This window comes from Lolium perenne, chromosome 1, assembly GCF_019359855.2.
Source record: "Lolium perenne isolate Kyuss_39 chromosome 1, Kyuss_2.0, whole genome shotgun sequence".
NCBI classification, from domain to species: Eukaryota; Viridiplantae; Streptophyta; class Magnoliopsida; order Poales; family Poaceae; genus Lolium; species Lolium perenne.
In genome coordinates, this window is record NC_067244.2 from 187,866,151 (window position 1) to 187,885,822 (window position 19,672).

The following is a 19,672-nucleotide window of genomic DNA, read 5'->3' on the forward strand; positions in this document are numbered from 1 at the left end:
GGAAGAGAGAAGACATATGCCATGCTCTCCACTCACTATTATTGGCCAAGAATGTACCGCGACGTGGAGCGCCTTTGCCGATGGTGTACAACATGCTTACAAGCTAAGTCTACCTCCAACCCTTATGGTCTTTACACTCCATTGCCTATTCCATATGCACCATGGACCAATATTAGCATGGATTTCGTTCTAGGCTTGCCTCGCACTAAGCATGGTCATGATTCTATATTCGTGGTAGTGGATAGATTCTCTAAGATGGCTCATTTCATACCTTGCCATAAGAGCGACGATGCTTCACACATTGCTTCATTGTTTTTCAGGGAAATTGTTCGCCTACATGGAGTACCGCAAAGCATTGTGTCGGATCGAGACGTCAAGTTCATGAGTTATCTTTGGAAGTCGCTCATGGCAAAGTTTGGAGTGAAGCTCTTATTCTCATCATCTTCGCACCCGCAAACGGACGGCCAAACGGAAGTGGTCAATAGAAGCCTATCCTCTCTTCTACGCATCCTCGTGAAGAAAAACTTGAAGTCATGGGAAGAGTGCCTTCCACACGCGGAGTTCGCCTACAACTGCGCCAAGCACTCGACAACATCAAGGAGTCCCTTCATGGTCGTCTACGGGTTTGAGCCGCTCACGGCACTCGACATACTACCACTTCCACTTCATGAGCGGACAAACATGGACTTCGACAAGCGCACCGCCGCCGTGAAGAAGCTACATGAAGATACAAGGGCAACAATCGAGCAACAAGTTCTTCGTCAAGCAACACGCCTCAACATGAAGAAAAATGCACGGATCTTCAACGAAGGGGACCTAGTGTGGATACATCTTCGCAAGGACCGTTTCCCTCAAGAAAGAAACTCCAAGCTCAAGCCCCGAGGTGATGGTCCCTTCAAGGTCCTCAAGCGAATCAACGACAACGCCTACGTCATCGACATACCAACATCCAAGTACTTGGTGAGCAACACATTCAATGTGTCCGACCTCTCGCCATACCATGAAGATGAAGAGACGTTAGAGTCGAGGACGACTCTTTCCCAAGGGGGGGGAGATGATACGGGGTGGCCTTCGGACACCACCGCCTCAAGACCGACAAGCCCTCCTCGTGGTCCAATGACACGAGCTCGAGCCCAAGCCCTACGCCAAGAGGTGAATTCGCTCCTCTCCACGTACTCCTTTGACACCCCTTTGGATGGCTTGCTACTTCATGCCAATACCCTATGTTCAATCAGGTACATCGACCAAGAAGCGAGCCATGAAGGCCAAGCCAATGGAGAGAGAGCTGGGAATGACGAAGATGGAGCTACAGCTGCCAGGCCGGAACTTCCGCCCTCCAGGACCGGAACTTCCGCCCAGATGCTCTCCAGATGCCTTCCAGCGCCCAGAAGACAGGATCAGGCCGGAACTTCCGCCCCTGGAGACCGGAACTTCCGCCCGCCGGAACTTCCGCCCAAGTTCCACCCAAGTTCCGAAAGTTGGCGAAAACCTTACTGGATGTTACTGCGGGACAATGGCGCAATTCCGGAACAAGGCCGGAACTTGGCCGGAACTTCCGCCCCGACCGGAACTTCCGCCCCTCCAGACCGGAACTTCCGCCCAAGTTGACCGGAACTTCCGCCCCATCGAACTTCAGCACAACAGCACTTTTAGTTGTAACTTATCCCTTCGCCCTACCTACTATAAATAGCCCTGTTGGCTCAGATCTGAGATTAGACTTGATGTAAGAGAAAACTTGAGCTATGCTCCTTCCCGCGGGAAACCCTTCTAGATCTACGAATCTACGAAGTTATCTACTCTTCTAGGCGATTGGTCTCTTCCATTCTAGGAATTCTAGTATTTTGGATCTTTTGCTTTTGCAATTCTATCTATTTGCACTCTTTTCCTCTTTGGAACTCTATCGATTGCTATTGCCAACCTTTTGTGAGGGATTCTACTCCTTGTGGGTCTTTTTCTTGCAATTCCGTTGGGTTGGTGTATCGGGCCAACGAAGAACAATCGGTTGTGTGTGTGTGTTGCGTTTGTATCTTCGATCCACCCACGTTCTTCGTGTTCATCCACCTCCCCCACGAATCCCATCCAAATCTGTGAAGATCGGGCACATCCAAGGACTTAGTCCACATCACATGTTCTGGCTAATCCCTGTGCTACTCCACGAGTTTGCCAGTTTCGCCGAGAAGTCGTCATGAGTTTCCCACATCACCTCGTACCTGAATAGGCGATCGCCCCGACGTTGCTGCCTAGGGGGATCATACCTCAACAATATTGGGAGGTGGTCCGATGTTGCATAGCTCAGAAGGTGCTGCACTTCCGCAGCTGGAAAGCGGGAGCACCACGACGCCGAAGCTAGTGCCCGATCCAGCCGCACCCGACCGAAACTTCCTCCCGCCACTTTCTTTTCAAAAGTCCAAGACACTCCTTTGAAACCAAGGTCACACAGACCACAAACATCGACATCATCTCGAAAGCCTGCTATTTGACTCCATCTCCGTTCGTTTATGCCCACGTGTTCCTCGCACCGGAGAACCTCATTGAAGTCACCGATGCACAACTACGGTAGGTCATTGGACGACCGTATAAATTTGAGCATGTCCCACGTCTTGTGGCGCTCACTCACCTGGGCCTCACCATATATAATCGTGAGCCTCCAAGGATCTTTCCCTTGTTCTATCACCACTGCATCCAGATGGTACTGAGAATAAGGTAACAATTCGATCTTTATTGAATTATTCCAGAAAACACCAATTCCGCCGCTGCGGCCATCACTACTAGTAGCAAAACTTATATCAAAACCTAAGGAACTAGATAAATTTTCCACCCTACTCTTATGCAGCTGAGTCTCTACTACACAGAGAATGGATGGGGCATGCTTTTCCGTCAAAATACGGAGATCTCGAACAGACGCGGCGCCGCCTAAACCTCGACAGTTCGCACCCAAAACACTCATTGCGACAGGCGGCCCTCCGTGCCAGAGGCCGCTTTCCTTCAACCACTCAGTAGACTTTTTTACTGGAAGAGTCAAGCGAAAGCAATTAGTTTAGAAGGAAGAGGAAGACCTAGGGGGCTTACGTCCTCATTTCACTCTTTTTGCTCCTGCGAGACACGACTCAACTACTTTTTACAATTGACAGGGTAGCTCGGAGGTCAGATGAAGGTTATTACAACCTTATTTTTTTATGTCAAAGACAAAAAGCTACGCGCAAATTCTCATTGGATCTCGGTTGTTCTTAACAGCGATGGCTATTCATTTAAGTCTTCGGGTAGCACCACCAGATCTTCAACAAGGTGGAAATTCTCGTTTATTCGATCCGAAGAGGATTGATTAAACTGATTAGCGAACAATTTGCATTCTGTCTTTCTGTTCCGGAAGGCAGAATTTAGCTGATGGGTGCCTATTCTATGTGAGAGGAATCGCGCTAGGTGGTTCTCCCGTAGCGTCTCCGGTGGCTACTTAACAAGTTTCAGCTTTGTCTGCCTATCCTAGGTGACCATCTTCGTATACTACAACGAGGGGTGTGTGACATAGAGTTTGTCAAAGGTTTTACCAGTTCCACCGACACGAGATTCTATTTCTTTCTCTCTACACTATGTACTTACTTTTCCGGCTATGCGAGAGAGAGACTTTATCTTTGGTCTATAGGCACAAATCCAGTAGAAAATACCAATCCAACTTCAGTCATGGTCTTATTCTTTGGTGTTGTCTGTTTCTTCGGTCGCTTTTGTTCCCTTGCTGACGGAGGTGGTGGTGGAGTACCCTCCCGCGGGGCATAGTTCTTGCCACTCCCGTCCCCAAAATCCAGTTTCTTCTTTGCTCCCTCTTCTTTCTCACATACAATCACCCTGGTTCCTTCCACTGGAGCAGCAGAGGGCCCTCGGTAGTCGGCACATCCGTGTTTACCTTGACTGGACTCACTTCTGTCAGTCTTGCATCATCTGATGTCCTCTTCCGATTATCCTGGACCACACCACCAGCTCCCCTTCCCCTACCTCCTTGGGTAGGTGCACCACCACCCCTACTCATGCGGCCTGCTCCCCTGCCTCCATTCACCACAGGGTCATGTCTTCCTCGTCAAGAAGGACGGTACGCGCGCTTCCATTGAGCTGAGCACGATTCCATGGAGTATCAGCGAGGAGCCAAGCACCATAGGCCTCCTTTGTTGGCGAATGCTCTCCTGTCCCACATTCCTCCTTCCCATGCCCCATATATCCACACACATAGCAGAAATGAGGGATTTTTTCATACTTCACTCTCATGATCACCTACGCTTCGCCCTTTGGTTTAAATGACACAAAATGAGTGAGGCTCTTCCGTGTGTCTAGCCAAACTCTGATGCGGACATAATCCCCTCTTTCGTATCCCGAGCTGTTCATATCCACCATTAGCACCTCACCGATGCTTGCACCTAGCTTGGTGATCAACGACTTCTTCCTATACAACTCTGTGACGTCATGAACACGCACCCACGCGTGTATGCGATGCAAATCAACCGCCATCGCACTGCAGCTCCCATCAAATTTCTCCACTAGCAGCCCCTGCTCCCTGAAGATCCACGGGCCTTGTTCAGTTATCTTCTTCCAATCGCCCAGGCAGTTTGTCTGTACCAGGAAACGGTTCTCATCTACATCCCTGAAGGAGATTTCCTGCACTAGAGCCCATGCAAACTGCATGGTCTTCTTCAAAGACGTCCCACTGAAAGGCTTCGATGTCAGCAACCTCGCCACCGCAAGCCACTTCGTTCCCTCCTTCAGAGTTTCTACCTCACTTTTAGCCACAACGAAACCATCGATGTCCTCCCCTTTGAGATTCAGACTGCGGAGCAGCTCCTCCAACGTCTGCTCAGGTGCGATCCATCTTTCTGCTCTCCTCTGATATTCCTTTCTCACCCGCCATGCTTTGCATCCCCAACGCTCGCAAACCCTACCGAAAACCAGCGAGAGCCACCAAGGCCGGGCAGTTGCGCGAGGGCAACCCCTTGATCAGCCCGAGTGGATCACTCATAACCTGGGAATTGAGAGGGTAGACAAACGGGAGACCCTGGCCGCCGGAGACCCTAGCCGCCTAGGTATAACTCAACTTTCAGTTGCTATTATAGCACTTAAATCTCCAATATGATTTCAGTCTAAGAGGAATCCAACCTCATCTTTCAAAGCGCTTTTAAAACTATTCTCGGTCGTGTCGAACAAAAAATGTCATATAATGGCAGCCTCTAAATAAGTATTTGCTTCCGAGCGCAGCCCAATTTCCTGTGCAGCGTCCCCAAGCCTAGCCCATATGGGACAGACTGGGGACACTAGACACGAGCTTCCAGGCGACTTGTCGCTAGGTGGACCACGCATATCATAGAGAGAATCAAGGGAGTCGACAGCTTTTCTTAATGACACGGCGGTTTCCGAGGCTTTTTTTAATGACCGCTAAAATATAGAGCGCGTAAGTACCGCTTTACCGGACGTTGTAAAATAAGACGCGTCAAGCACGGTTTTTTATATACTTGCAGCAAACATGTCTCTGACTTTTATAAAGAAGACCCTACACAAATTTTAAGAAAAGCGATCGGGTCCCAAATTGGCACAAGAGCTCGCCCGCTCCTGTCGCCGTCCCTCGCGAAGCTCGCCTACGCCGGCCCGATGGCCACCCGTCTCCGCCCTGTCGGGCTCGCCCACTCCCGCCCCCGTCCCTACCATGCTCGCTTGCTCCGTCGCGAAGCTCGCTGTGGCCCGCCCGATGGTCGCCCGCGCTAGCTAGAAAAGCTCAAGAACAGGACCATCCAGAGGAGGCGCGAGGCCAGGGACGGAGAGGGGCGTCTCCGACCGACATGGACGGCGCCAGAGGCAGTGGCGGCAAGCGAGATGGTACCGCGGCTCCGCACAGGTGAAACTTTCGATGGCGATTGATCCTTCGCACATGGACAGATTTTTACAGCGCTGATCCACGCGCGGTAGATATACAGTGTGTACTGCAGCTTTATTGCGCGCGCTATATAATTTTTACAGCGCCCAACATCTGTTATTTTACACAGCGCGCAATCCCTAAGAGCATCTCCAACAGGCGTGCTAAAAGGCCCGCGCGGCAAAAAAACCGCCGTTTTGGCGCGCGCGGGCGCTCGCGCGCAGCTCCAGCAGGCGCGGGAAAAAAGCGCGCGCTAAAAAGTTTGCCGCGCGTCCGCGTTTGCGCCATCCCGCGCGGGAAATCTGCCGCGTCGGCTGCCGCGCGCGCTATATAGACGACACGCGCGAAGCGGCGACTGCGACACTCCTCCCACGCGTCTTCCTCCCGCGCCTCTCTCTCTCCCCGCCGCTTTCCCTCCCGCGCTGCTTCACCTCCGGCCGTTCCCCGACGACGCGAAGATGCCGCCGCGCCGCCGCCCATCCTCCGGCTACAGGCGCGGTATATCGCGGCGCGCTATACCGCCTTTTCGGCGCGCTGCAAACCGCTGGCGCGCGTGCTACCGATTCCATTGAGATAAGGTAAGATGGTGCTGCCAGGCAAGTCACCATAGGCGGTTCAGAGACGGTTCGTGTCTTTGCCGATTCCATTGAGGCAAATATGTGCTGACAATCGCTAGCTGCACTTCCACCAGGCTCCTCATCCTCACCGCATCGCAGCAAGTTCGACGCCTCTCGGATAGTCGGATCGCCGACACCGTGGATGGAGCGGACTGCTCCTTTCCTTGATGAGCGATGCCGCCAGGTCCTTCCTCCGAAGTGCGCTGCCGCGCGTCCTTCCTCAAACGAGCGCCGCCGTCACCTTCCTCCGACGAGCGCCGTCGTCGCCTTCCTTCGACTCGGGACCGCCTCCTCCTTCCGACAAGTCGCCAATCTGCCGCTCCGAGGTGAGCAGCGTGATCTTACCGGAAGTTGGTTTGTGATTCTAGCAACTTTAGGTTGATTTCCTGACCCTGACCGCTCTGACACTAGGGGTGAACAGACTAGGATCTTAGTTAAATAGGAACACTGTAGATTCGTCAAAGTATTCGTGTTCGAATTCCTAGGGGATTGAGATCTCTAGGTGCAGATGTCCTCTCTTTGTCCTTTGAATATCCCCTTCGCCCTTCGGTTTAGCAATGGCATACAACAACTTGTGTTTTTCTTGAGTTATTGTAAAACCTGCAGCAATGGTGTTTCATTTTAGCTGAAATTAGTGAACGTTAAACAGTAAGTGCAGTTCTGTTTTGTTCAAGACATCACATTATTAGGCCAAATGGAATTGTTTCAGAACTTGTTGGCTAATTGCTTTCGAATAAAAAATTGGAAGTGTTTTGCCCCGTGCATCTGTGACATCGTTGTAGTATCTGATTCTGTCCAACAACAGGTTCGGGCATTCGGTGGCTCGATTCCAGCTGAATTAGCTAGACTGTGTAACCTGGACATCTCAGCCTCTATTCTAATGGTTTGGTGGAGCATTACTGTCGGAATCTTGAGAAACTAGCTTGAAGTAGTTGGATCTCCGTGGCAATGACTTCGCCGGCAAACTGGATGACATATTTGCACGCAGAACCCAATCAATGTTGATTTCAGCTGCGGTCACTTCTCGGGGTTCCTTGCATAAATATCTGATAACTCATCTGTGGCTAGCACACTGCAGTACTTGAATATTAGTCATAATTTGATGTCAGGGGCAGTGTTTGAGAGTGATCCAACACGATTGTTTGACATCTTGGATTTGTTCAATGCAAGTTATAGTAACCTGAAATGTTGAATGCTTGATGCCATCTTTACCTGGCGTTATGCCTCCTCCTCCTCGAAATAGGCTTTCGCCCCGCTATATTAATATAGCAACCATCCGATACAACGAAACCGCTGGGGCCGCAGCACAACCAAGCCCAAACGACAAGAAAAAGAAACGAAAAAGAAACTAATGCCGACACCGGCAGATTGACGAAAACGATGATGACTCCGCAACCGCTGCACCCTCCGAAGAAGTACCACCACTCTCCTAGCACGCCGAGACGCCGCATACCAAGCAGCACCTTCAACAAGGGAACGACGACGACGCCGCTGCTGCCCGGACTCGGCCTAGGGTTTCCCCCGGTACGCGGAAGGGATCAGGGAGGGATACATCCGACGCCCTTCAGGAAGGAAGGCGGCACCCGCAGGCGTCGCCGCGTCGGAGTCGAACATGCCGACACGGATTTCTCCCGACCACCAAACCCACCACCCTGAACGCTCCGACGTGCTCCACCAAACATGCCACCCACCAGCACACGCCACCACGGTCTTGTAGTCGCCCTCGCCGTCGCTCTGTGGTCACCGGAACAGGGCCTAGAGGAAGAGACGACATGGGCAGGGACGGGGGTAGCGGCACCCCAACCGGGCGGGAGGGAACTACCTCCACCGCCTTCGCGGTCGCCGACCGGACATGGCAAAGGGGGCAAACCAGGCCCAAGCTGGCCCGGCCGGGCCCAAACAGGCCCGTAAAGCCCCACTGCCAAGCTGCAGCAGGCCGGCCGAAGCGCCGCCGCCACCCATCCACCGCCGCACCATCTCCGCCGCCAGGGAGCTCCGCCGACGCGCCGAACGCAGGAGATCCGCCCAGCCGATGTGGGCCCCGAACTGGGCCAGATCTGGGCCGAGCAGGTCCCGTCCGCGCCGCACGCCGTCGCTGCTCCGCCTCCAAGTGGCTGCGCCGCCGTTCCTCCTCCCACCCGACGCGCGGGTCTCACGCCGCCGCGCCGGACCGCCGTCAGCCGAGGTGCACCGCGCCGCCAAGGGGCCCCCGCGCCCCCGCCGCGCCGCGGGGAAGGTCAGCCCCGCCGCCGCTGGCACCGCGCGGGCAACGCCCGGCGGCCCAGGCCGGCGGCGACGGCCGGGGAAGAGGGAGGAGGAGGACTTGGGGTTGCGGCGGCTAGGGTTCGCCCGTCGCCCGCGGGGGGGCGAGCGAGCGAACGGTTCGGGAGAGGGCAAACCGTCTTATTAGCCTAAACAGTCGAATCTGCCCCAAGATCATTGCTACCTGGCGTTATGCTAAGATCTCCAGACTTTTTTCTACTGCCATATCTAAATATTGCAATACATATTTGAGAAAAGGATATCCTTACAATTCATGCACCTAATAGCTCTTGGATTTACTAATTTATCAGTCTCAACCATCGAAAGGTGCATGGGATCGCCGAGAGTTATCATAGATTTTTTATTACAACAAATTTCTGCATAACCGTAGTATGCATTGTTCTGCCCATGCTATGAATATTTTGTGTCATTATTTCAAACTCAGCGTCCAGCACTTGCTAAGACTTCCATGTGTATTGCAAACAGTAACATCTTGGTTCAGTCCACTGGTATCTTTTTTAGATACAGTGTACACATAAGGACAGCGGATTCAGATCCAAATTTTACAAATATTGAAAAATTGTTCCACTAGAGCAGTGTATAGATATTGAGCACTTACAACAGTGTTTTACACCCATAAACTGTCGCTGTAAGGTTGAAATAATTAACACTATTCTGGCTAAACATCTCATTTTGGACAATAACATGACCGTGTTATAATTTAGACCTGTAACTATATATACCTTTCTCTGTTTTTCATGCTGCACATAAGGGTATCTCCAGCTACTCTTCATGATTAATAGATGATGTAAAGATGGTGATGTATGGAAATTAATGAATCATTTTCCGCCTTTCTTTTCAGCTGATTCTCTACCCAGTGCTTAAAACTCTAATAGTGATAAATCTTGACCTGGTGATTGATGGCCTCATGCTATACCGGTACCACTCCACAATATGGCGAGGATCTGACACCGTCTCCCTTTGGACTCCAGCTACGCCATCTGTTAGGAGGCCACAAGATTTGAGCCAGCTGATTGATTTTTGTATTGTGTTGGTAAGCGATGGCCAATGTCCTTTTTTGTCATGTAGATTCGTATGATAGGGTCGTTAGTTCTGTTTGTGGAAAGTTCTCCCTAGAGATGTGTTATTTTAGTTGGTGTGGAGACTTACCTAAGGCCATGCATTGTTTTTGGGAGGAGAATATTGTGATTTCTGCTCCTTTACTTAGAGTAGCATTTTTTTTTGCTCATATGCATTACTGTAATTCTTACTTTGTGGTTGCTAATGCAGAGCATCTCGACGCAAGATCTGATGCGAGAAGCCGCAGGGAACCTACAATAGCCCTCATTATGGTTTGTACTTCCACATGATTCTAAGTATTATTTTTCTAATGGTACGACATTAAGTCGATACATTGGCAGCAGTTCGGTAATGTTTGTATCTGTTTTTTAATATCCTGTGCTGCAGCTATGTGCGCTGTTAATCCGCATATACCTTATTTTCCAATAGCTATTTATTCTTTGTTATAAGATTAGGGTTCATCAATGTTGCTTTGCCGCCGATGGAAAAAAATCTAGAATCATCAGAGTGGTGTATTTTGTTGAGTGGCCGAGCAACAGAAGGGTGCCTACTATTGTGGCTATACTACCTCTGACTAGAAAAGGATGCAGCAAATTTGTAAGCTCATAACACACAAACCGTGGGTAATGAATGATTTGTAGGACTTGTTCCCCTGATTGTGATATAATAAGCACTATATTTGCATAACAAGAGCTTTTGCTGTAAGATTATTGTCCAGACTATAGCACCAAAATGAAATTGGTGTCGTTTTCCAGATAAAAGTGGTACAGTTTTTTTTTTGTGTGTGCCTAAGAAGAGGTTGTACAGAGAATCTGTTTTGTGTATCTTGAAGTTTCCCGGAACAACACAGGCAAATGTCTCTTCTGTACCTAATGCTTGCTGAGGTAGTGAGGTATGGCTAAGGAGTAAGGAGGCAAAAAGTCAGCATTGATCCAGGAAAATAAGTCGTATAAGCTTAGATAGTAGTGTTGTAATGTTCTTTCAAAATATTGAGTAAAATAATAGATGGGGTGTTGTAGTGCCATTACAGCCTAATAAATATTCGTGTGAAGAGAAACTTTGATTGCCTCCACAATATTGATGTTATCTAAAGGTATAATAGATGCCCCCCCATGGGGGTCTCACAACGATTTCAGATTCTTGTCCATTGGATCTTGTCTTCAAAGAATCATGGCCATCTATTTTTTTCACCTTGCAGTATAAAACGTGGCAGCTCCCGCAGTGAAACCCTAGCCGCCTCTCCACCCTCCCCCAATCCCGTCCACCTCGTCCCTTTCTCTCCCCCAATCCCCACGTTCCTCTCTCTCCCAATCCCCCAATCTCCTCAAGACTCACTCCATTTGTTGGTTTTCTCCATGATGGAGCGGGGGGAGGTGAAGGGAAGTAGGGCAGCATGGTTGAGAAGGTGGAGATCAACGTGGAGAAGCACCTGATAGCCACTCTCCCTTTATTCCCTGCCATGGACTAGCTCATCCTTCCCCACTGCAAGAATAGTTTCAATTGGAGGAAGAAGAAGAGGTGATAAGAAGAGGAGAAAGAGGATGCGAAGGAAGAAGAGAAAATCCCCACCTTCCTTTCAGATCCCTCTTGATCCAGATCCAAGGGTGAGTTTCCCTACCTTCCATGATCCTCTTAGGTTCTGTAAATAGTGGTTCTTAGGTTCTTATGGCAGGGGAAAAGCAAGAGAAACATTTCTGCATCCCCGTTTCTGGAGATACAGGTTCAAAGATCGTCAGTTTAGAGTTCCCAGTTGGCAAAATTAGAGGAAGCTTAGTTGGAGTTTTTTGTAGGACTCACTCCTGCGATCGTTTTAAGTGGTCATTCACTCTATTTGGTCCAGCGGTTTAGCTGCAGCGATGAAAACAAGTTGTTGGTCTGTTTTTGCAAAAACAGTTTTTTACCATGCTTTTGTTCGTAATTTTTCATGTAGTTTTTCATGCTATTCCATGGTAGATTAAATTGTATTTCACCATGCTATAGGTATCTGGTCCGTAGGTTCCTCGACAGGTAACTGTCCGGAGGAAAGATGTCGGGATGAAGTAGTCGAGAAAGGTATGAAGTCACGCTGCAGCCATGGATTCTCCGCCCCAGGTTTCTCTACAGCGCGTCGGGATGATGTATTCGCCTTCGTCGCACCACCGGTAGTATTTGATTCTTCCTTGCCTTGGCTCCCCTCTCCCTTGAATATCTCTTCCTAATTCCACAACTTTTTTTCTCATCCATTGTGAGGTTGCAGGTGTGTGCATAAGCCATTTGTGTAAATTCATAAAGGCAAAGATCGCTCCGGGAAGAAATGCTAACACCTCAACTTGGATTTGTAACTTGCGTGTTCTCTCAGATGCATTCCTCTTGATGATTTACATGAGTTTCAACATGGATTTCTTAGTTTATATTAATCACATGTTCTAGAACTTCAAGAAATGAAGCCTTTTTGTATATTCTAATGGCTTTTCTAATTATTTTTATCAGTGATGATGAAGTGGAATATTTTATCATGCAAGATAGTGGACTATAAGGTTGGACAGTTTTAATAAACTTTGATAGTTAGGTATCTCAACTTCAAGAATTTGTTGGCCAAATTATTCTTATGTTCGATATGATGTGTGGTACTGGTAGTAGATGAAGTTTTTCTTACTTTGCACGATCTCCAGTATGCAATTCTTACCTTTCTATATGACTATGTAAGTAATAGATTAAAAAATATATAATGATACCATCACCATCTACCTAACCTAAATATAGTCTTTAAAAGTGTTTTCAAAGATAGAGAAGTTTTATCGCATGCTTTCTAGAGTGTCATCTATTTTAGAACAGAGGGACTCTCAGGTTTCATAATAGCTAAAGTCTCCATCGGTTTGTTCTTGAAATATCTCTCTCCGGCCCTTTAGTTATCTGAGCTTCATAGGTTTGTTCTTGAACTATCTCTCTCCGGCCACAACCACGGTGTGCAGGTTCTTACCATTGATATCGGGATGGAAATGTAAAGCGCTTGAACAACCTTGATGGAGGCTGATATTTGCTCCACCTAGAGTCATGTTTTATGCATCGTGTACTGAACAATGTATTCTTTCAATCTAACTAAACATAAGTATAATTATTTAGAACCTTGTTCTGAATTGGTTTCTATATATGTTCGCTAATATATTCATATCTTAAATAACCACATTTAGCTTGATGGCGCCCACGGATGAGAAGAACGATCACAGCATGCCATGTGCATATGGCACCGGAGTTATTTGCTTACATTGCATGATGAGGGGCCATGTCTGGAAGTTCGCGGCATTGGATCTGTCGACGTCCCTCGCGGAGCAGCAGTCGGGATGGCAATCCTGCTGGTCGCAGAGGATCAGCGTCGGCCAGCTGACATCAGGGAGGAGCTGCGGTAACGACCGGGCAGCAGGGAGGGGCCGCCAAAGTGACTGGGTGACATGGACCTGTGGCATAGGAGCAGCTGCAGTTCAACTATGGCGTCTCAGCTCTTTCTGGCGAAGTACGGCTATTTGTCGGGTCAGGTATCTCTTCATTTCAGTTGCTGTAGGTAGAGTACCAACACCTAATGCATGCATATATGTGCAAGAACTGCAGTAGTAATGAGTTGTTTCTTCATGTTATTTTGATAACGTGGTTCTGTAGCTGAATTTGTAGTTCATTCATGCCAGTAGTTCATTTCTAGGAACTTATTCTTGCTGATGTTCTTTGAGAGTCGTCGGTAGTGGATTGCATTTGTGCTTGTCATCTTATGTTCTGATATTTCTTGGCATGGCAGATCTCTATAAATTAGGCGGAAATAGATTTTCGTCTGAGTTCTGTTACAAGGATCAGTGATATATCCCCTACCGGGTTGAACAAAGCTATGGATATGCAAGTAGAGGCAGAAAGGAGAAAGAGTGCTCAGGTTCTCAAGTCTAGAGGTGATATCCAATCCCTTGGTGAAACTGATATTTGCTTTGATATGATTTATCTCAACCTGTGAAATAGTAGTGATGATTTTTTTGACATTTCCCATTGTTTCTACCAGGTGCTATGTTGAATCAGGCCAATGACACGAAGGGTATGTGGCATATTCTCTCTTGAATCTTTACAATTTCCCGTATTCGGGATGATAGTCTGGTCCTTGCATCTGTTCAGCATGTAGAAGTCTTTTCTACTTCTTATGCCATTATCCTTCTTGCTTTTAACTTAAATATATTCAATTTTGTTTTATTGGCAGAAGCTACTCCCAGGTGTTCATTGTGCTGATTAAGAGCAGGGCTCACTGGATGTCTGCGAGTAGATTATCCCCAGATAAGTATAGGATGCATCTGATTATTTTAACTATGGTGAATACACCGAATTATTAGATTGAGTATTTTTCTTGAGTTTCGACAGCTGGGGCATTGGTCTCTCTTATGGGGTAACAGACCGGATCAACGACATAGATAAGGTTCTACAGGAGATTAGGCCCTAATCTATTGGTCCAGGTTTTTCATTTCTCTCTGCTCTCTTGGTTCAGGTGTGTTACGGAAGAAGATAAATTCTACAGAATATTAGGGCCTAATCTTGATGTTCTAAATGGAACGGTTAGAACTTTTTCGTGTATGATCCGCATTGCAAAGTAGGGATCTTTCTCTTTGTTTAAAGAAAAAAAATACTCTTGCTGTCCTCCCATGTTCCTGGATTTTTCTTCATCCTTTTTGGGCATTTTCTGCAAAACCTAATTCGTAGTTTTTGCATTACCTTCATGGTGTGGAGTCCCTGATCAAGGCCAGGGCGCCGTGGATCTCATGCTCAAGGTAAGGATGAAATCAGTGCATGTATGTTTCTGGAAATGTGTTTAAAATAACCAAACAGTGTAATAATTTATGCCATGATTCAACGAGTTTTCTTCCATTAATGGGTGTCGATTTAGTAACAATGATATTAAACACAATTTACAGCTATATTTTGAATGTAGTTTATCTCATTTGGCTCTGTTCTTGGAGATATATTACCAACAGGTAGAAATGTTATGACCATATTATCATTTCAGATTGCATATACTATATCCTACAAGAATCCTTTTGATGGATTTGGTATTCGATTCGAAACCAAAGAACATACATTCTTACTTTGTACATGCGTTTTTTAAAGATTTTCAGTTGTTTGCTATCATATCTAAACAAATGGATGCTTATCTTATTTTGTCCAGAGAGAGTGCTATACCTGTGTTGCATAGAAAACTCACTCCTTCACTGGAGGAATGAGCGGTTGAGGAGCTCCTCTTCACCAGCAGCAAGGTGAGGATATCTTCAGTGTTGTTTGGTTCTGCGTTGGTTAATTTCCTGCGGAGTGAAGGGCCCGAGCGTGCGTCTTAGCTCGTTGTTGGAACTGTTGATAAGATAAATGCTAGGGAATGAGCATATACTAGATGTCGATCTTCTAAAATTAAATCTGTCTACAAAAGGTCTTAGATTGTCCTGTTTTCTGGTGTACCTGTACCAAGGCAATTTCAGTAGTTCACTCGTGCCAACTATTTATTTGGCAACCTGCAGAAAAGCAACCTAAAATGAAACTGAACTACGAAACATGTTGGAACTGTTGATAAGAGAAGTATTGTAAGTTGAAACATAAACTATTTTTAGGGAGTGATGTTTGTAGTTTATATTCTAGATAGACATTAGAGCAAATTAACCGAGTAGATGGTCAAGCTTGTGAGTCTTGAGGGAAGGTTCTCTGTTGTCCGAGTACATGTAATTCGATCATGTACATAGTTTTCAGAGAAACAAGCTGTTAGGAGTTTAGAGTCTTGAGCGAAGGTTCTCTGGTGACCGAGTACATGTACCATGTACATGTACAATGTATTCAGAGAAACGAGATGTTAGGAGTTCAGTGTCTTGAGGGACGGTTCTTTGGTGACTGAGTACATGTACAACGTTTTCAGAGAAACGAAATGCTAGCAGTTCAGAGAAATGAAATATCAAGAAACAACTCCACTAACATATACGTACATGATCATCCGATGGAACATGCCTTTGCATGCTGAGGGCTGGAGCAAACTTGAGTGAAGCGTGTTTACAGCTACTTACAGGTTGTAGGAGTCTACTTGTGCTTGTAGATTCTGTGAAGCAACAGAATGTATATTTAAATTTGATACATCATCCTTTCTTTCTCTGTTCTTATACTATCAGTTTGTCATTTAGATTTTTACACATAAATTTTCATTTTTTTATTAGGTCATATTTAGTCCATATGAAGCAAGTACTTTTTGTATCACACAAAGGAACTGTTGTATTCTCCAACTTTTGCAGCAGAGTTTGTTAGTATTTTGCTACATTTTTCTTGTGAGTAAATAAGGGTTCTCCCCTCTTTGGGTTACTCCGCATGATCTTTACTTAAACTGAAACCGTGAGTGTGTTCTATGTAATTTTCACTAACAAAATATATTAGCTGTCACATACAAAAGACAATGCATTTCAATTTTGAGTTTGGTTGCCACGACAATCTTGCTTTGACCAGGTGCACATGCACTTCCATTTTAACACATGAGACATTTTCTTCTACTCCGTATTATAATAGGTGTGCTTTGCCTCTCTTACCTATTCAATTCTCAATGCTACATACTGATATGCAGTATTATCAGTAAATACCTTTGTAAGAAAAATTAGATCATGCTTTTTCTACATTAAATTAGCCGCACACAAAAAATTGCTGAAATAGCAAGTAATTGTGTCAGGATTAAATTTGCTTTACCATGAACCTTTTTATTTTTTTTGCAGTGTCATCAGTTGTGTTGGACCACATAATATTTTTAGATGTATAAATAATTAATTCCTTAACCAAAAAAAATTCTACTGCAGATGGATATATTTTCCGCTCTTTGCAGTACACAGTACCACACATGTCTTTTCAAGGTAAGCTTCTAATTTTATTTCTTTGCTGACCATGTCGTATAAATGGCTTCATATGAATATCTGCAGTGCCAATCTATCAAATAGCACAAGTGATTACTTTGTTAATCCTTTTAGTTCACATCTCCATTTTACTCAGCGCATGCACTAATTTTTCTAGCTCACGTTTATAGTACTTCCTGAATTTCATATTGCTTACAGATGGATTTGGCGCATGTTTCCATACTGATAATTTTAGTTAAGCTGCAGATAATTGTACTCTATATGCTTGATGAAGAATTTATGTAGATAATTATGTGCAGAAGCAATTTTTCTCGAAAACTCCAATGGCAGAAAAAATGCAAGCTGGAACAGGCTGATGCTATGAGCATTAGATGTTTTAGCTACGATGCACCAGGTAAAAAATAGAATGTGCTTTTGCACTGATTGGAGGTGTCTCGAGAAAATAGAGAAATTATATTTGTTTTGTAGACCCTTTCTTTGGGTGAAAGTTTTGATGAAAACAAAGAAATTGTATCCCTTTTATCCGTATACAATGACAGTGAAAGGTACATAATAGAAGCATTGCATTTCTATGCCGCAGATGGGGCTGGTAATTTGTCGCTCATATGGTCATATTCTTAATATCGAAGATAGTTTCATGTTTTCGTCGTGCATTCACGTTGATTCTTTCCAAATCTACCTGTTGTTCTACATCATGTAGACCAAAGGGAATTTAGATAGTACTCAATGACATGATTTGCTTATCTGCTATACTGCTTTTAGTAATGTCTGCTAAATGATGTGTTGACGAGTCTTCAAATCCTCCTTTTCCACTCCTATATTTTGTAACGGGAATTATACTTATCAGCCTCATGTACATCCTACCAGAATGATAACAGTAAGGAAATTTTGTTTGATTCACATTTATGAATTGTCACATGGTTAGTGATATGTGTACCCTATTTCCGTGTTTACTCTATATGTACTTAGTGCTTTTGTTTGCTACGTTTTGATTGTTTCTATTTAAATTCATGCATTTGTACTGCTTGGTATTCACATTAACCAGCTAATCAATAATAATATTAGGATTTCTAAAAATCGGTTTATCATTCATTTGTATAAATGCTATCATAGCGCTTTTTTAGCTTATTGTCAATTGTACTACAAAACGATAATCAGTGTGAAATACCGGGGTCGCGCGCCAAGGCGCGCGTCAAGATCTAGTACATGTAATGGGCGCAGCAACGCGCGCTAGGTCCATCTAGTACAGCTGATGCTCTAAGTCTAGTCGTAAGGAGCTAGGCGTGGCCCGGCCCACTCCAGCTTCTTCAACCCATTTTCTCCTCTTCCCCATCACATTTGCGGAATTGCGGCGAAAGTCCGAAAGCCCTAGTTCTGCCAACCCATCGCGTCGCCGGCAATGCCGCCGAGGAAGCGGAAGGCCCCTGCCCCGCCGCGCCGCCCGCCGTCCCGCCTGGAGTACCAGGCGCGACTAGACGGCGCGTGGTACAGCGTGCGCCTGGTGCTGCAGGGGGGCTCGCTGCGCGTCATGTACGAGGAGTTCCCCGAGGAGATGGACGAGTGGTACGACCCAGGCGGCGCCGACCTCGCCTCCCTGCGCGGCGTGGCCGCGCTCCGCGCCAGGTTCCGCCCGGTGAGCCGGCCCCTCGACGACGCCCGCTGCGCCGACCTCCGCCCCGGCCAGCGGCTCTGCGTCTTCTGCGACATGTCCGAACTCGAACGCAAGTACTACGACGCCGTCCTCGATTCCGTACGTCCTCCCCTTACTTGCGTCTCGTCGCGCATACTATGCTTTGGTATAATCGCCCGACCAAAATGTGCAGGTAAAAAGGGCGCCTCACGACACGGTGGACGGCGAGGAGCGGTGCGCGTGCCGTTTCAAGGTGCGATGGACGGAGGGGCCGCGCCGCGGTGGCTGGGCGGAGGTCGGCATCGCGGATGTCACCTGCGTGCAGGACTCCTCGCCGGTCCACGACCCGGTGCTGACCGAGTTCCTGGACTCTGTCACAAAGTCGTTCGGCAGCGGGGACGCGACGGCAGCGTCTCAGGCGACCGGGGTCACGTCGGCGCCGGGCGGCGGCGAGGGGAGACCTGCGCCGGTATAGGCTCACCTCCTAGCTCCTGTGCCGCATTCTGTTTCGATGTAGCCATGTACTCTGTTCAAGAATCGGTGAATTTGGGGAATTTCAGCCTTTGTGTCGCTTCAGTTTTTCCCTGGCCTCGACTTCCATGTTTACTGTCTTGTTTTGATGCGGACCCGAAATCGACACCATCGTCGGTACAGTTCTGAAATCTATGTTCCTGTTGCCAATCTTTCCCTGGAACGATCATGAACCTCACAACAGGAAACCAAAATATCATCCACTGACCTGGCAAGAATCCCTTTTTGTGCTGTGAACATTTTTTCCCCGAGGACCCAAAGTTGATCGACAATATATCTGAGGTATGTGGTGTACTTCACTTGCCACCATGAAGATAACTATAACATCAAATATCACATTATCATAGGCTTCTCTTGCAGTTGCAGGACAAATGTAGTGAGCATCAGAACCATGCCACATACTGCTTGCTTCCGAAACATAGAAGAGTAGTACATCTATGAGTTTCAACAACTCCAAATTTACTAGTGAGGGCAAGTTTGGATGAATCAAAATACCCAGTCCGTTGGGATTGGAAGGAAACCTGATGTCTAAAGAATGAATTGTTCACCTATGCGGCACTGATATGGGTATGGGTATGGGTATCGGGACGATACGGATAGCGAAATGCGGCATTTTGAAAAAGCGCCAATACAGAGTACGTTTCAATACCCTAATGGTTTCAACAAATGGGCTTGCACTCTCGAGTAGCTAGAGGTGCCAACATGATCATAGAAACTGCATTTCCATTTGGTATTGCCCTCAATAGTAACATAATACCATAGTGAAGGCTCAAGGTTTGTAGGTTGGTGTGCCATT

The 19,672-nt window shown here is 46.8% G+C and overlaps 2 protein-coding genes and 1 long non-coding RNA gene across 3 annotated transcripts; 2 read left to right on the top strand and 1 right to left on the bottom strand.

Annotated features, from left to right (window-relative positions):
• Positions 1-4,260: 4,260 nt before the first annotated feature.
• Positions 4,261-4,668, bottom strand: LOC139833467 (uncharacterized). The gene has a single exon (XM_071823755.1). The coding sequence runs from the start codon at positions 4,666-4,668 to the stop codon at positions 4,261-4,263; it is 408 nt and encodes a 135-aa protein (XP_071679856.1).
• Positions 4,669-6,470: 1,802 nt separating this feature from the next.
• On the top strand, positions 6,471-17,294 carry LOC127316075 (uncharacterized). The gene is made up of 13 exons (XR_011745793.1): positions 6,471-6,830; positions 9,629-9,820; positions 10,057-10,118; positions 11,827-11,987; positions 12,083-13,358; positions 13,613-13,757; positions 13,865-13,897; positions 14,057-14,338; positions 14,578-14,618; positions 15,014-15,101; positions 16,038-16,145; positions 16,662-16,715; positions 17,015-17,294. It is a non-coding gene; the product is annotated as an uncharacterized lncRNA (long non-coding RNA).
• Positions 17,295-17,996: 702 nt separating this feature from the next.
• On the top strand, positions 17,997-18,921 carry LOC127316085 (uncharacterized). Its single transcript, XM_051346508.2, has 2 exons — positions 17,997-18,465; positions 18,539-18,921. Exons 1-2 carry the CDS (start codon positions 18,115-18,117, stop codon positions 18,818-18,820), a joined length of 633 nt encoding a protein of 210 aa, XP_051202468.1. The 5' UTR covers positions 17,997-18,114; the 3' UTR covers positions 18,821-18,921.
• Positions 18,922-19,672: the final 751 nt, after the last annotated feature.

What these genes read in the sequence shown, in the direction of transcription:
- LOC127316085 (XM_051346508.2), top strand. Translation starts at nt 18,115, where the DNA reads ATGCCGCCGAGGAAGCGGAAGGCCCCTGCCCCGCCGCGCCGCCCGCCG. An exon ending in ACGACGCCGTCCTCGATTCC is followed by an intron (nt 18,466 to 18,538) that starts GTACGTCCTCCC and finishes CAAAATGTGCAG; the next exon opens with GTAAAAAGGGCGCCTCACGA.
- LOC139833467 (XM_071823755.1), bottom strand. Translation starts at nt 4,668, where the DNA reads ATGCAGTTTGCATGGGCTCTAGTGCAGGAAATCTCCTTCAGGGATGTA.